We start from the raw sequence: 14,708 nt of genomic DNA, 5'->3' as shown, positions 1-14,708 counted from the left end.
CAAGTCTGTTAATATATGCCCTTTAATAGCATAAATAACATGTTTCTCAATCTGCAAATATTTATGACATTTACTAGCGCAATAAAATTATGTCACATGTATTGAAAGTTATCGAAAATTTTATTTCTTGTTTCAGCTGTATTATTAGGCGTTTCAGGAAGCTTAAGATGTATATTCCCGAAATATGGATATTATTACGATGACGTTGACGGAATGTTGAAGAAAGGTAAACACTACATCTTTGTTTACTGCGGCTACCATGGCTACTGTAACTATGAAATCAGTTCCTGTGACTATGTTTACCACCTTTGAAGCAGCGTGTAAGTGAATTTCTTACAATTCTCTGTATTCTACTAATAAAACGTGTGTTTTTGGACCTTTGATCAGGATTTCTTATTTACTTCGTTTTAAGGAGTGTCGGAGATATTATTGGTGCGGTCGTCGGTGGTTTAGCTGGCCTGGCAATACTGGTCGCTATTTGTGTAGTAATGGCTTGTGTTTGTGCATGGCAACGTAGGAGTCCTGGTCAAGTTATTTATACCATTCGTCCTGGAAATACAGCGGTCGCATACAACAATGGTAAGTTCTTTAAATATTTATCGGAAATGTTTTATTTTACATAAAATGAGGTTTACATGCAGTAATGTATATTTTTTAAAAAGACACTAAAGCAGTTACTGTAGATGCATGACATTTTTTTCTCTATATTTTGAGTGACCATTTTTTTTTTAAAAAAAGGAAATACGACCAATTTTCAATGTTAAAACAGATAAGTTTTCCTATTCTACAGCTACAACGCAGTATCCAGTCGGAGTTCAACAACCTGTGTATACAGTTTTTACAACGAACGAAAACATCACCAAACCCCAGTAAAAAGAAGTGGCATAAAATAATCAAATAAATAGAATACCTCTTGTCCTAAAATATGCAAACGATTAATTACATGTATCTGTTACGCATAAGTTATGTACTCTATTGAAATTATTTGTCATTTATGCAGTCTGACTTTCGAAAAACTAATATCTAAAATAGCTAGCATATTCTGCTGAAAGGTCTTCGAAAAATTGAATTTTGTGTATATCTAGCGATAATTATTTAAAGTTCTTTTTCCATATTACCAGCTTTTTCCTGCTGATCATTGTTATAACAATTTACCTTTTATTACAATGTAAATATATATGTTTATTCACCAATCAAGGGCCCACAGGGGGCATGAACAATTATTACAAAATGATAACATTGATTACAATTCTATATTAAGGATGATGTAACATGACTAGTGATTAAGTTTGACATTGAGAAGTGCATCACCACACTGGATCAAAAGCATAGAAACCATAGAATGATTAAAAAAAACACAATTAAATAAAAATGATAGATATAAGGTAAATTAAAAAAAAAATCTTGTATAGTAATGGCAGTATTCTAATATAAAACTAGTGCATCTTGAATACAAAAAGCACCAGGGGATGATACCTCTACACAGCCAGTCTGGCAAACCTGTACCCTAAGTATTGAAGATGGTCATTCCAAAAAAAAAAATCATTTAAGTATTAACAGAAATAGTAATTTCAATTAATAAGTACTTAGCATATAATTATAAACTTAATGCAAACTAATCTCTTGGAGTTAGTTCAATAGATATTTGACATGTGCATACCCACATACACAAACATACACTTACTGTTACGCAAATCCATGCATACAAAATAATAATTTATATACAAATATATGTATGTATAGTATATATATAAACATACACTTATTGTTACACATATCCATGCATACAAAAATAATAATATACATACAAATATATGTATATTTATAAACAAATGTAAATATCCACTATATTTATTTTCAAATACTTATGAAGATAGACAAAGGCTGTTCAAAAGCATAAATTGTATTAAAAATATCCTGTTATTTTTTCAGGAGGTTTCAAATTGTCAATAAACTCGTATATGTATTTTTATTTATAAATTGAGAAGGTTATTTTTTTTTTATCAAGTATTATGATTAGGAAATTTCCTGATAGCCCTAATTGACCTCGTGATCATGTAACGGTGATGTACCAGTTTTCTTACTGTTGCACAAAAGTGGCAGCAGGTCAAATGCTTTATGAATTGATTATGATGGTTTTATTATATTGATTAAATACAAATTTTTCTTTTTCTTATAAATGGTGCTGAAGGGGGGTTAAATCTGAATTTTATTTACTATAATAGTATATACATTTACATATAGATACATGTAGTTACAATATATTTCCTTTTATGCTTTCCATATGATAAAAGTGCAAATTTTAAGTTTTCTGCAGCTCTGTTATTTTTCAGATTGAATGAAAACCAAGAATGAGTATTGTTGTAAATATGTCATTTAATAATGACACAAATAAAACACATGAAATTTAGGAGATCCTATGACTTTCAACATTTTGTATCTACACCTTATTATGGATTTCCCAAAAATTAAAATAACATCATGACAATGCTAAAAAAAACACAAATATATCAAACATTTAAGCTGAAAAATAAGGTGGCAACAAACAAAAGACCATTAGATAAAATAAATTATTAAATACACCCCAAAGTAAAGTTTAACCTGAGGGACGGTTGCACGAGGTGGCGGAGGGTATGTTTTTCTTACAAAAATGGTGTGTATAAACACTTGCAGCATCTACCAAAGACAACAATCACGTGCTAACGACTAATCAACGCAAAACCCAAAAACAGAGATTATGCATTACATAACGTCCTAGCTCCGAAACCTGAGATATACATAAACGTTTAAAAACCTATGGGGAAATTCCACTTTTTAATGCCATTTATTAACTCAAATGGCAAAGCACATACAATGTTATGCCTTTTTATGATCACTTTTACAAAGCTTATCCTAAGAAATAATGCTCACAAGCTTTAGAGCAGAGCTTAGTAATAACATTTTAAAGCTGACAGCTTAAATTAAGCATTTACCTGATAAAAGAGCACCAATTAGCCAACCTTGAATTTACTGCTGTTTATAAAGAATTTATTATAACTTTGACGTCATTTCAATGAAATGATAAAGACGTGATTTGATGACATTTTTACTATTGATGCCATTTAGTTAAATAATAAAATGCTTTCTTTGGTTGTTACTACGGGAATTAATGTCCCATCTATTACGCTGTGCGTAATGCTACCACCTCTTTAGAGGCTAAACGTACGGGAGCCAAGGTTACCACAACTGATTGGATGCTTCAGCGTGACGACGTTATGAAGGAGATCCTGGAGGCAAAATTCGACCAAGTGCTGGAATTCAAATAAAGCGTCCTTAAATCCAGTGAATCAACTCTATTCGTAGAAGCGGCATACGATGATTACTGGGGATCTGGGCTTGACATACGTGGCACCAACAACTCTTCTGTCACTTCCTGGCCGGGGAAAACGTAATGGGACGCATTGTTACCAGCATCGCCAGATAAAAAGGAGAGCGCGCCTTGCCTCAACCTAACCAGCCGTCTCGACCCGGAAAAACATGTAGTGTGACAAAATAACAATCAAGACAGCTTCTCCAGAATCTTCACATCCATTCAGCTAGTTAATGAAAGTTTGCATGAATGTTTTAAATGTATATTCATGAAACTGTTGAGGCCTAAACTCACAGAAAAAAGAACTAAATTATATACTTGGTTATCTGACATAAAAGCTGATGTTATATTATTACAGAAAACACATTGAAAAAATGAGGCATGCTATATTGCAAGATGGTTTGGTACTAGTATACACAGCTTTTCTGACTCACAATATAGTAGAGGAACTTCAGTATTATTTAGAAAAGATTTAAATTTTGAAATATTAGATATTCATAAGTCTTTTGATGGAAGAATGATTCTTATTAACTTAATTTTGGAAGAAAAAAGGCTTACAATAATAGATATGTATGCACCAAATAATCAAGCAGAAAGAAAGTCATTTTTGTTAAAAATCAATAAATGGATAGCCAAATATTCTTGTAATATTGACAATATTATTTTAGCAGGAGATTTTAATTGTAATTTAGAGAAGACTGACGAGTCTAGTATTAAAAATTTCAAATAATATATTAAACAACAATAATTTGATAGACCTTTGACGCGACTTCAGGTCACATGATGTAGGATATACTTGGTGCAATGTGGAAAACGTACCCAAAAGCAGAATCGATTATTTCCTATATCAAAATCCCTAATATTTCCAGTCAAATATATAATCCTCCGAGAAGTACCAGGGTTACATTCAGGGGGAGCAAGAATGTCAGATCACAAATGTATTAAGGTTAACTTTGACATTGATGTAAATATAAGAGGTCCAGGATATTGGAAATTAATTCTACAAGATAATTTTTTTGTAAAAGAAATGAAAAAAAATTATTAAAGATTTTAAATTAAACGAAAATCCTCAAGCATCTCTGGAGGAATTAAAAATTTAAATGAAAGACTACTCTATAAAATATAGTAAAACTGTTAGTAAATCATGTAAACGTCAAATCATTCATCTAAGAAATGAAATAGCAACTACGGAGAGATCAAATTCAAATGATATTGATATGAATAGAAAAAGGAAATTAGAATCCGAATTAAAAGAACTGATCAATAAAAAAGCCAAGGGTGCCCAAATTAGATCCCGTGCGAAGTGGATAGATGAAGGAGAAACACCTCATTTTTCCTTAAACTTGAATCAACTCGTCAAAATAATAATACTATAAAGCGTATAAAAAATGGTGACCATATAACTACTAATAGTATTGATATCTAAGGGGAAATGTGTGATTTTTATATTAAATTGTATAAATCATCAATTATTGATAATAACAAAATCAAAACTTACTTGGAAGCAACTAACATAACTCAGGTAATTAATGATAAACAGAAAATATAATTAGATGAATTTCCGACAATGAAAGAATGTGATGAAATGTTTGAAATGTTGAAATGAAATAAATCGCCAGACCTGGATGGGTTACATGTACAAGGTGAATTTTATCAAATCTTCTGGAATGAACTAAAACTGCACTTCCTCAATAATCTAATATACACTTTTAACAAAAAAATGTATGATATTCTCTCAATGTCTATCTTTAAATACTCTTATTCATAAAAAGGGGGATAAATCAGACCTAGCAAACTATCGACCAATAAGTCTATAAGTCTCACAAATACTGATTATAAGATATTAGTGATTATACTAGCTTATAGACTTCAAAAAGTATTAGATCTACTAATTAGTAAAAACATCAGTCTGCATATATAAAAGGAAGATACATAGGAACAAATGCAAGAGCAATTTTAGATATATACTGAGCAAAATAAGTTTAGCAATTAAAGATATTTAGTATATCAAGTAGAAAAAAGTAGACCCATAATTTATAATGTAATTGAAATGATAAAAATTTTCTTTGTATAACAAAGAAAAGGCAATGGTTTAGTTGAATCGAAGACGATTTGTGTTTGCCCCTGCTATGCGTGATTGTTGATGATGTTGAGTAAGTGATAGTGCTTTGAGAGGTCTATGAGCTTGAACAATGGCTGAACGTAGCCTGTTTCCTACAAATTGCCCGCATAACCTCACTCCAGTAACACGGCATAACTCTTCTGCAACTTAAGGAGCAGCCATAAAACTGTAACGTCACGACGTTGTAACAGTTAAACGATCATTGCAAACCGTCGTTTTTCGTGGACGTCCTAAGCGCTGGAGATTGATTATGTGTTCAGTCGTTCGGAATCAGTTCGAAAGTCGGCATTTGGGGGACTGATGCAAGCAATAGTGTTCAGCGACATCTTTTTGTGAGTAACCAATTGTTAGCATCCCTATAGTCCTTTAACGTTATTTTCGGATAGTCCTGGTGTTTTTGGAATCAGACGTTTTTGCAATTTTTCACCGGTTTTCTTTAACAACCATGCTCAGAAGGTTTTTCTGGAGAAAAAATATTCTCGGATCATGTGCGTTCGAGCGTAACCTTTTGTTCTATTGAATTGTCACAACGTTGGATGAAGCGGTTTCTGCGGGTCAAATTAAAAAAAGAACTACGTCGTTCGTTATCTTTATCTCTATTGTTTTTAAGAAGAAGCATAATAAAACAATAAAGAAAAATATTTTTAAATCATACATACGGAAAAGCAATTGCTAAACTTATTTTGCTCAGTATATTTAGATATTGTAAAAATAAAAATTACGATGACAACATGGAATTTTACTTTTCTTAGATTTTCAGGAAGCTTTTGATTCAGTAGAGTGGAATTTCATTTTTGAAACCTTGAAACGTTTTAACTTCGGGGAAAATTTTCTTCAGTGGATTTCAATTTTGTATAAAGAACCAATCTTTAAACTTAAAGATTATGGATGGGTTTCTCAAACGTGCAAAATGGGAAGGGGCATAAGACAAGGATGCCCTGTTTCTTCAATGATCTTCCTATTTGTTGCAGAAATTTTATCAATAAAGATAATTTCTGACAAAAAAATTATTGGATTTAAAACTCCTAAGATGTCAACTGATATTAAAATAATACAACACGCTGATGATGCTACATTAGCATTCCCCGATAAAAAATTATTTAAACAAGCAATTACATGTATAAAAATCTTTGGAAATATATCTGGGTTGACTCATAATATTAGTAAAACTAAATGCACGTGACTAGGCAATCTGAAGGATGCAGATCATAACATATATGGGATAAAGGTTAACAAAGAATGTATTAAGGTTTTAGGAATTCACGTTGGTCATGATATAGAGAAATGTATAGAGAAAAATTGGGGAAAGAGAATTAAAGAGCTCGAAAGACTTTACGAATCATGGAAAAAAAGAAAGTTGAAAATGATACATGTAATAAAAAAATCGTAACAAAAACTAACTCCTATAGGTTTATTTTACGTGGAATACAATGTGCATTGTATCAGAATACTACATGTAATATCCAATTCCTACAGGACATGAAAGATTATTATTGGAATTTAAGTACAATACAATAAAAATGTTAATAAATCTTCGAATGTTCGATATTTGAGTTGTGATTCTAATTTTTTATCACATTATACATAAGACCTGATGTTTTAATTTTTTTCCTTACCCTCAAAATATTTGAGATTATGATATACATACATGTACCATCTCCATATATTAAAATTCCTGTGAATTACTATACAAATAAGGCGTTTCTGTTAATCGTAACCACTCACAGCAAACTCTGCATCTGTGCAGGCCTTCTCTTAGTGTACACAACTCCATCCCAATACAGCGTCGGTCGCCGCTACAAAATCCGACACATTTGTTGATGACAGTCGAGAATGACGTTCCTTTAGCCGAAAACAAAACTTGAAAGTTGTCTGACAATGACCCTAAGCCTTTAGACTAAAATGCCGTTGAAAGTAATGAACATTGCAATAACACATCGGCACAGTTAGGAAAATACTCATGTGATAACTTTGGTATTTCATCTTTGGTAAAACTTCTTGATAGAAATAGACACTTGGTATGAAATTAGAGTGCTGAAATATTGATAGAAAAAGATTGTCTACGACAGTTTTAATGGGCAGATTGATGCCTTGCAGAACTATTTAATCTGAGAGAAACGTATTTTATTTTCTTTTATTGGTTTCTGAAGTTGACTGTGATATCTGAGCTGGAACTTTAATGATGTACTTAAGATAATTACTGCTAATTAGTTCGCTCAAAGCATACAAAACTCATTTGATTTAATCCCAAGAATTAAAAGAAGAACGCGGGATATGTTGCTGTTTATTGGTTATAAGTACACAGGTCTTTTCTCCTTGCTGGAGAGTTTATTTGGAAATCTAAAATCTTGTTTGGTAAAACCATATAGTCTCCTATTATTCTCTCTAGCTATATCGTTACCACAATCACAGTTAATTAAGATTGGACTTCCTACATTAAAACCATTTCATTGGAACATATTCAAGGTAAATATTCAACCTGATTGAGAAATCTAAACAGGTATTTTAATATGTTTAAAGAATATAAATGATCAAAATTTAAAACAATGTATAAATTTTTTCTTTTATTTTCACCCTTTATTCAAATTAATTTATAACCTGATCTTTTTTTCTTATTCTTAATTGATCCAAAAAGTAATGAGTATTCCCATTTGCAACTCAAAATGCAATGTAACTGTGTACAAAATATCTAGTGAATGACTTAACCTAACATCCAGGTTCCTCTAGGATTGCAGATGATACATTTATTTGTAACTTTACAGCTTTGCTTCATTTTGTGTAGAAGGCACAATAAGATAAAACCAAAAAAGGTTATGATGATCGATTACAACTCATTATTTTAAAAAAAAATTAAAAATGAAACATATGGAGGTAACGAACAATATATAGGCTCAGCAATCCATACACTACTACAAAATAAGAGTAGAGCAAAGTTGGACATAAAAAAAAACATCACAGATGAGATCAGGAACCATAGAGGAGTGAGCGTATTCTACCATCAATCATCATTCCCAACACAAAGGTAGGAGAGTGTTGAATCAGAAGTTGAGTTTGTCCATGCATGCAGTAGGTCACTTTTGCTGCAGTGAGGGGTCTTATCTGCGGTTTCAGAACAAAACAGATATATTAGAGAATGCCCGCTTTGATAACCAGACAAGCGCATACATTTTTGTAAACATAACAGTTACATAACCGTTTACATATTGCTTTTACATGTATTCTTACAATTCTTTGTATACCATCTTAAACTGATAGATGTAATTTATATTGTCTGCAATCGAACCAAAGAGACAAATTATTCTTCTGCGTTTAATTGTTATCGCTTCGATCTCGAGATATTTTTTTACAGATCTCATGCATTACAGATCACGAGTGTTTATACGGCGGCTATGAATCAGATTATTAAACTTTAATTCTGCGCTGTGGCGGAATCTTAGGAAATTCACAACTGCATATAACTATCAATGAAGTCATTAGCTGCTTCATTTAAATTTCAAGTGTTTTCAATGTATTGATATGGGAAAACAATTTTTTCTTGGTAAGTAATGTGTTTAGATTGCATTTCATCCAATCTTCTGGCCCTTTTGAAGAACTACATTTCTTGAAGGGGGCAATAGTTTTCCATTTATGATTTCTATCTCAGAGCAGTGATTACGTCGAAACACGAATTGGTCAAGTACAATATCAAAATATGAAACAGAGGTGTCAGACTCAGTGGAATAATTTCTAAAGCTCCCTGGGATGGATATGCCGTCTCGACATAAAAAAGGGAATTCTCTTGTTAATTGATAATACGTCGTCGATATATCTAAATTTCATAATATATTGTGATTGACGTTTTTCATACTAATTACATGTACTAGTCCATTATTTATACACTGAATTGCATGACAAAGAATTTTTCTCATGTAATTTCCTAATCTAGACAAGGAGCATATGGCAGGTGTGATCGGTCAGCAGGGGATGCTCACTCCTCTAAGGCACCTGATCCTACCTCTAATATTTTGGAGGTCCGTGTTGGCTCTGCTCCTATTTTATATTGTTTTATGGACTTTTGATGTTCGTTTTCTCCATATGTTTCAAACAACACTTTCATTTCTTCATTAGCTGTTTTAAGGGTAAAAAAGATTATCATTTTTGTAATAAAAAGAATTGTAACATTCATTATTCACACTAAAATATTTAAAGTTTTCGATAGTTTGTTTATCAGTGAAGCTGCAATATTGACAAAAATGATTTGCATCATTTTTTTTGGTTCGTGACAAACTTCATCATCTATTTTTAAACAGATACTCTTAATTTCCTAATTCATTTTTTTTAAGACCAAGGTCTCTTGAACACTGCCATAATTTAGAAATATATTCTGTCCTTGGAACTTTAATGTCTCTGTATTTGATTTCTGATTCTGCAGTAACTTTTGCAATGCTTTTTTCTTTTCTTTCTATTTTTGTTTTGCTTTTTCTGTTTTGTATAGTAAAGAGACTCATTTTCTGGTCTTTTACAGGATAGACGATGTAAGCCATGGTTAAGTTCATTGTTTAAGTTAAACTTCTTCGTTGTGTGTTTATCAATAGTTTTTTTTTCTACGTAATAAATCTGTGTGTTTATTTTCAAGATAGGAACTGCGCATTTAAAACAAGGACGATAAACCTCGACACCTTTTTGTAGCACGCTATGAGAGTTATTTTTTTCTTTGTATTTTCAGGTAAGTTTCTGACTCAGTTGATTTTTTTATTTCTTAGAATATAATTATAAAACTATTCTAGGTTATACAATCCTTGTTACATTGGGATAATTTTAAGCCTAAATGCATGAAGTTAAATACTAGGATTGGAATAAGATTATATTATGCACGTAAAATATTTCTTCTGACTTATTGAAAATAAAATAAAAGACCCCTCTGTGTCGGTAACAGCTTACATCCCTTAACTGGCAAAGTTGCAGGGTTTTTTTTTTCAGGTAAAACAGGTCAACTTATTTCTTGAGGAAACGCTTTAAATATATCCACACACCCATGTTGTTATGTAAATAAAGAGAAAGTAGGCCAAATTCAGATACCGGTATATGTGGTGATAGGCGTTTGCGATCGAAATACCTTACATGTTTTCATTTGTTTTTTTATTATAAATATTACATTTATTATTTACACATACATGCAAAGTTTTTTATTGTGTAATTTATTGTGTAATTTTAAAACAACGCGCAAAATAAGAAATACACAATGATCTTTTAACTAGCATAAGACATAAATTAAGTCGGTATGGTGATCAAATCTACTATAACTCAAGTCCGTTGTTCAAGAATTTGATCAAGTGACCATTTTCATTTCATATCCCGATCAAACTTTACAAGAGATATCTTATTTCTTACGTTTGTAATTGATATACGACAACGTTAATCAGGATAAAGGCAAATTGATTGTAAAACAGTCTTGTCTGTGTATGACAGCTTTTAGATATACTTTAGTTTAAGTTTATCAAATGTAAGTCATATGCAATATACGATATAATATATGAAGAATGAAAGCACTAGAGCCGCCGTCCAATTAAAGGTAAACAGTTTCGCTTTGTCAAAAATAGGTCAATGTGCAGGGTCAATGTCAAAAGGTAAAAATTGTTGGCATTTAAAAAATAACCAGGTTAAAGAATGGAGAGGTACTCAAAAGAACGACCTTATCACAACTACATTTATCATATTTATTGTGGAAATGTTAAGTGTATTTATTTATTGTGATAGATAAGAACATGTTCATAGAGAAATACTTTATTTGGCTTATTCAACATTAAACTATTAACATAGTTTAAACGTTGATCTTTTGTCGTTATCAATCAGAAAAAAAACACAACTATTAGAATTTTAACTATACAGATTCCTTGAGTTTTAGTAATGATATTACCATGTTATTATTATTCAACAAACTGAATGTATGGAAAATAAAAACGGGGAAAAATGTCTACACAGACTTTTTGCCCTGAAATTAAAAACTTTTACTGTGGTTCAGTCGGTAGAGCGCTTGTTTAAAAATCAAAATGTCGTAGCTAGGTTCAACGATGGCCGACGCTTATGAAAGTCAACACAATAAAAGAAAGTGAAAGTCTATATAAAAAAGTTAGTGAAAATCATTCATATGACATTTAAATAACCGATGCTTGTTATCAGGGAATGCGTTTGAACGATAAAGATCCCTCGTTGTTAAATGTGCCTGAGTGCAAGTACTTTTCAAATTTTAAAGCTTTCCACCAGTTTATAATTTTAAAATTGGATGTAAAACAACAAACAATCAAATATTCAAATCTTGAAAGTAACACATTGTCTCCTTAAACTTAACTTTTAAAACTACAATCATGATGCCCTTTTATTTAATAAAATAATCAAATCTTTTAACAAAAAAAAAAAAAAACTAAGTGTAATAGATAGATAGAATTTTGTTTTTGTTGGTGTAACATGCTAATTCCCCTCCAGATTCAGATTTGTCATGATATTGGCAATGCCAGTTACACAAAAAGGTACACTGAAATCAGGGAAGATCAACATTGTTTACAATTACTAATTAATATGAATCGCAATGGTTTGAAAGCGACATTTCTACAAAAGGTTGTTAAGCAGCTGATGACAAGACGGAAAGACGCCTTTATTTACATGTTCATAATTAAATTTAGATATTTATAATGTACACTGTACTTGTAAAATGAATACAAAGTCAATATGTATGTACACTTAATGGCATAAATTACATGTTTCGCCACTTGCAAATATATGTGACATTACTAACGCATGTTAGAATATGTCACATGTATTGAAAAGTCATCGAAAATTTTATTTTCGATTTTTTAGCTATATTATTAGGCGTTTCAGGAAGATGTAGATTTCAGGAATATGGATATTATTACGATTACGATGATGGATTGTATAAGAAAGGTATACACTACAACTATGTTTACTGCAGCGGCTACTGTAACTATGAAAGCAATTCCTGCGACTATGTTTACCACGTTTCAAGCAGTGTGTAAGTGTATTTCTTACAATTTCACTGTATTCAACTAATATAAAGTGTGTCTTTGGACCTTTGATAATAATTTCTTATTTACACCATTTAAGGAGTGTTGGAGCCATTATTGGTGCAGTCGTCGGTGGTTTAGCTGGCCTGGCAATACTGGTCGCAATTTGTGTAGTGGTGGCTTGTGTTTGTGCTAGGCAACGTAGAAGTCCTGGTCAAGTTATCTATACCAGTCATCCTGGAAACACAACGGTCGCATACAACAATAGTGCGTTCCTTAAAAAATATTTATTTGAAACGTTTTATCTTACATAAAATGAGGTTTACATGCGGTAATGTATATATCTTTAAAAAAAGACACTTAAGCAGATACTGTAAACGTGGTGCATGTTTTTCTATACATATTGAGTGACCATTGTTTAAAAAGGGAGTTAAAACAGATATTTTTTTCTTATTCTACAGCTACAACGCAGTATCCAGTCGGAGTTCAACAGCCTGTGTATACAGTTTCTACAATGAATGAAAACATCACCAAACCCCAGTAAAAGAATTGGCATAAAATGAGCAAATAAATCGAAGACTTCTTCTCCTAAAAATATGCAAACTATAAATCACCTGTTTTACACAAGTTATTAATATATACCCTATTAAAATTATTTGTTGTTTAAGCAGTCTGCCTTTCGAAAAACTAATATTTAAAATAGCTATCAGATTCTGCTGAAAGGTCTCTGAAATTTTGTTTTTTGTGTATATATAGCGATCATTATTTAAGGTTGTTTTCCAATACTACTCGGTATTCCTGCTGATCATTGTTATAAAAATTTACCTTTTATTACAATATAAATATCTACTAGATTTATTTTGAAATACTTTCGAGGATGGACAAAGGCTGTCCAAAAGCATAAATTGTATCAAAAACATCCTGTTTTTTTAAGCATGTTTCAAATTTTCAATCTACATTTTTATTTATCAATTGAGAAGAGTCTTTTTTATCGGGTATTATGATAAGGTTTTTTATTGTCCTTTATTGACCTCGTGATCACATGGCGGCGAATTACCAGTTTTCTTACTGTTGCACTAAAATGGCACCAGTCAAATGATTAACGAATTGATTATGATTGTTTTATTATATAAATTAAATTTTAAATTTTATTTTGCTTATAAAAAGGTGCTGGAGGGTTGTTAATTCTGAATTTTATTTGCCATAATAATATCTACATTTACATATGCATTCATAAATTCATGTAGTAACTATATATATTTCCTTACACGTTTACAAACCTTAGGGGAATTACACATTTTATTGCCATTTATACAAAATATATTTAAAACCGTTTAAAACCAATGCGGACGAAATACAGTATAGAAGAGTGAAAACTACAATCAACTAATTAACTCAAGTGGCAAAGCACATACAATGTTATGCCTTTTTAAAATTAATTTTACAAAGCTCATCAAAAGAAATAATGCTCACATGCTTTTAAACAGAGGTAAATAATAACATTTTAAAGCTTTCAGCTTAAATTAAGCATTTATCTCATAAAAGAGAACCAATTAGCCAACCCTGAATTTACTGCTTTTGATAAGGAATTTGATTTTGACTTCATTTCAATAATAAAGAAGTAATTTGATGATTTTTTTTGTTATCTATGCAATTTATGTGAATAATAAAATGCTTTCTTGTTTGTTAGTACGGGAATTAAAGTCGCATCTATTGCAGAAAAAATACACAACCCGCCTACGCTGTGAATGTAATTTTTTTCTGTCATGTCTGCAACATTAATTACCGTACTAAGAAATAAACGGAAAATATTCAGTGGATTTAAATATAATTGCATAAAAAAAATAAAGTGCTTGATTTTTTTAAAAAATATTTTATTAATTGAAAATAGGATAACAAGATAACGTGGTGGCAATGACATCCGCTGATGTCTGCCTATATAACCCTCCATAGTGGTGTCAGTGGCTCCGTAGATTACATAGCAACATATATGTACTAGTATTTGAAAAAAATAATTAACAATATTTAAAACAATAGTGTATATAATAAAATTGAATATTGACATAAATTTCATTACAAATTGATAATTATAACTTCATGTTGCTGGGGAAACACACAATAAGCAATGTAAAACTCAGAGCAACATGAATTGTTAAAGTGATGGCATGCAAGAAAATACTTATAATGATCCTTTGTGACCTTTCTTCCAATGCATGTAGTTTCTTAAAGACATCTATGT

At 31.1% G+C, this 14,708-nt stretch overlaps 1 protein-coding gene and 1 long non-coding RNA gene across 2 annotated transcripts; both read left to right on the top strand.

The window, feature by feature from the left end:
- The first annotated feature begins 418 nt into the window (after positions 1–418).
- On the top strand, positions 419–914 carry LOC134269870 (uncharacterized). Its single transcript, XR_009992663.1, has 2 exons — positions 419–579; positions 791–914. It is a non-coding gene; the product is annotated as an uncharacterized LOC134269870 (long non-coding RNA).
- A 9,182-nt stretch (positions 915–10,096) lies between these two features.
- LOC134269869 (uncharacterized) lies at positions 10,097–14,100 on the top strand. Its single transcript, XM_062752058.1, has 4 exons — positions 10,097–10,176; positions 12,306–12,477; positions 12,570–12,736; positions 12,931–14,100. Exons 1-4 carry the CDS (start codon positions 10,146–10,148, stop codon positions 13,011–13,013), a joined length of 453 nt encoding a protein of 150 aa, XP_062608042.1. The 5' UTR covers positions 10,097–10,145; the 3' UTR covers positions 13,014–14,100.
- The last annotated feature ends 608 nt before the right edge of the window (positions 14,101–14,708 follow it).

The sequence above is a fragment of the Saccostrea cucullata genome, unplaced genomic scaffold (assembly GCF_032062105.1).
Source record: "Saccostrea cucullata isolate Sc308-1 unplaced genomic scaffold, CSIRO_AGI_Scuc_v1 ctg3805, whole genome shotgun sequence".
Classification (NCBI taxonomy): domain Eukaryota; kingdom Metazoa; phylum Mollusca; class Bivalvia; order Ostreida; family Ostreidae; genus Saccostrea; species Saccostrea cuccullata.
This window is presented reverse-complemented; position numbering and strand designations above follow the sequence as displayed.

Coding starts and splice junctions, on each gene's coding strand:
- LOC134269869 (XM_062752058.1), top strand. CDS start 10,146: ATGAGAGTTATTTTTTTCTTTGTATTTTCAG. Junction 12,478..12,569: donor TACCACGTTTCAAGCAGTGT/GTAAGTGTATTT, acceptor ACACCATTTAAG/GAGTGTTGGAGCCATTATTG. Junction 12,737..12,930: donor AACGGTCGCATACAACAATA/GTGCGTTCCTTA, acceptor CTTATTCTACAG/CTACAACGCAGTATCCAGTC.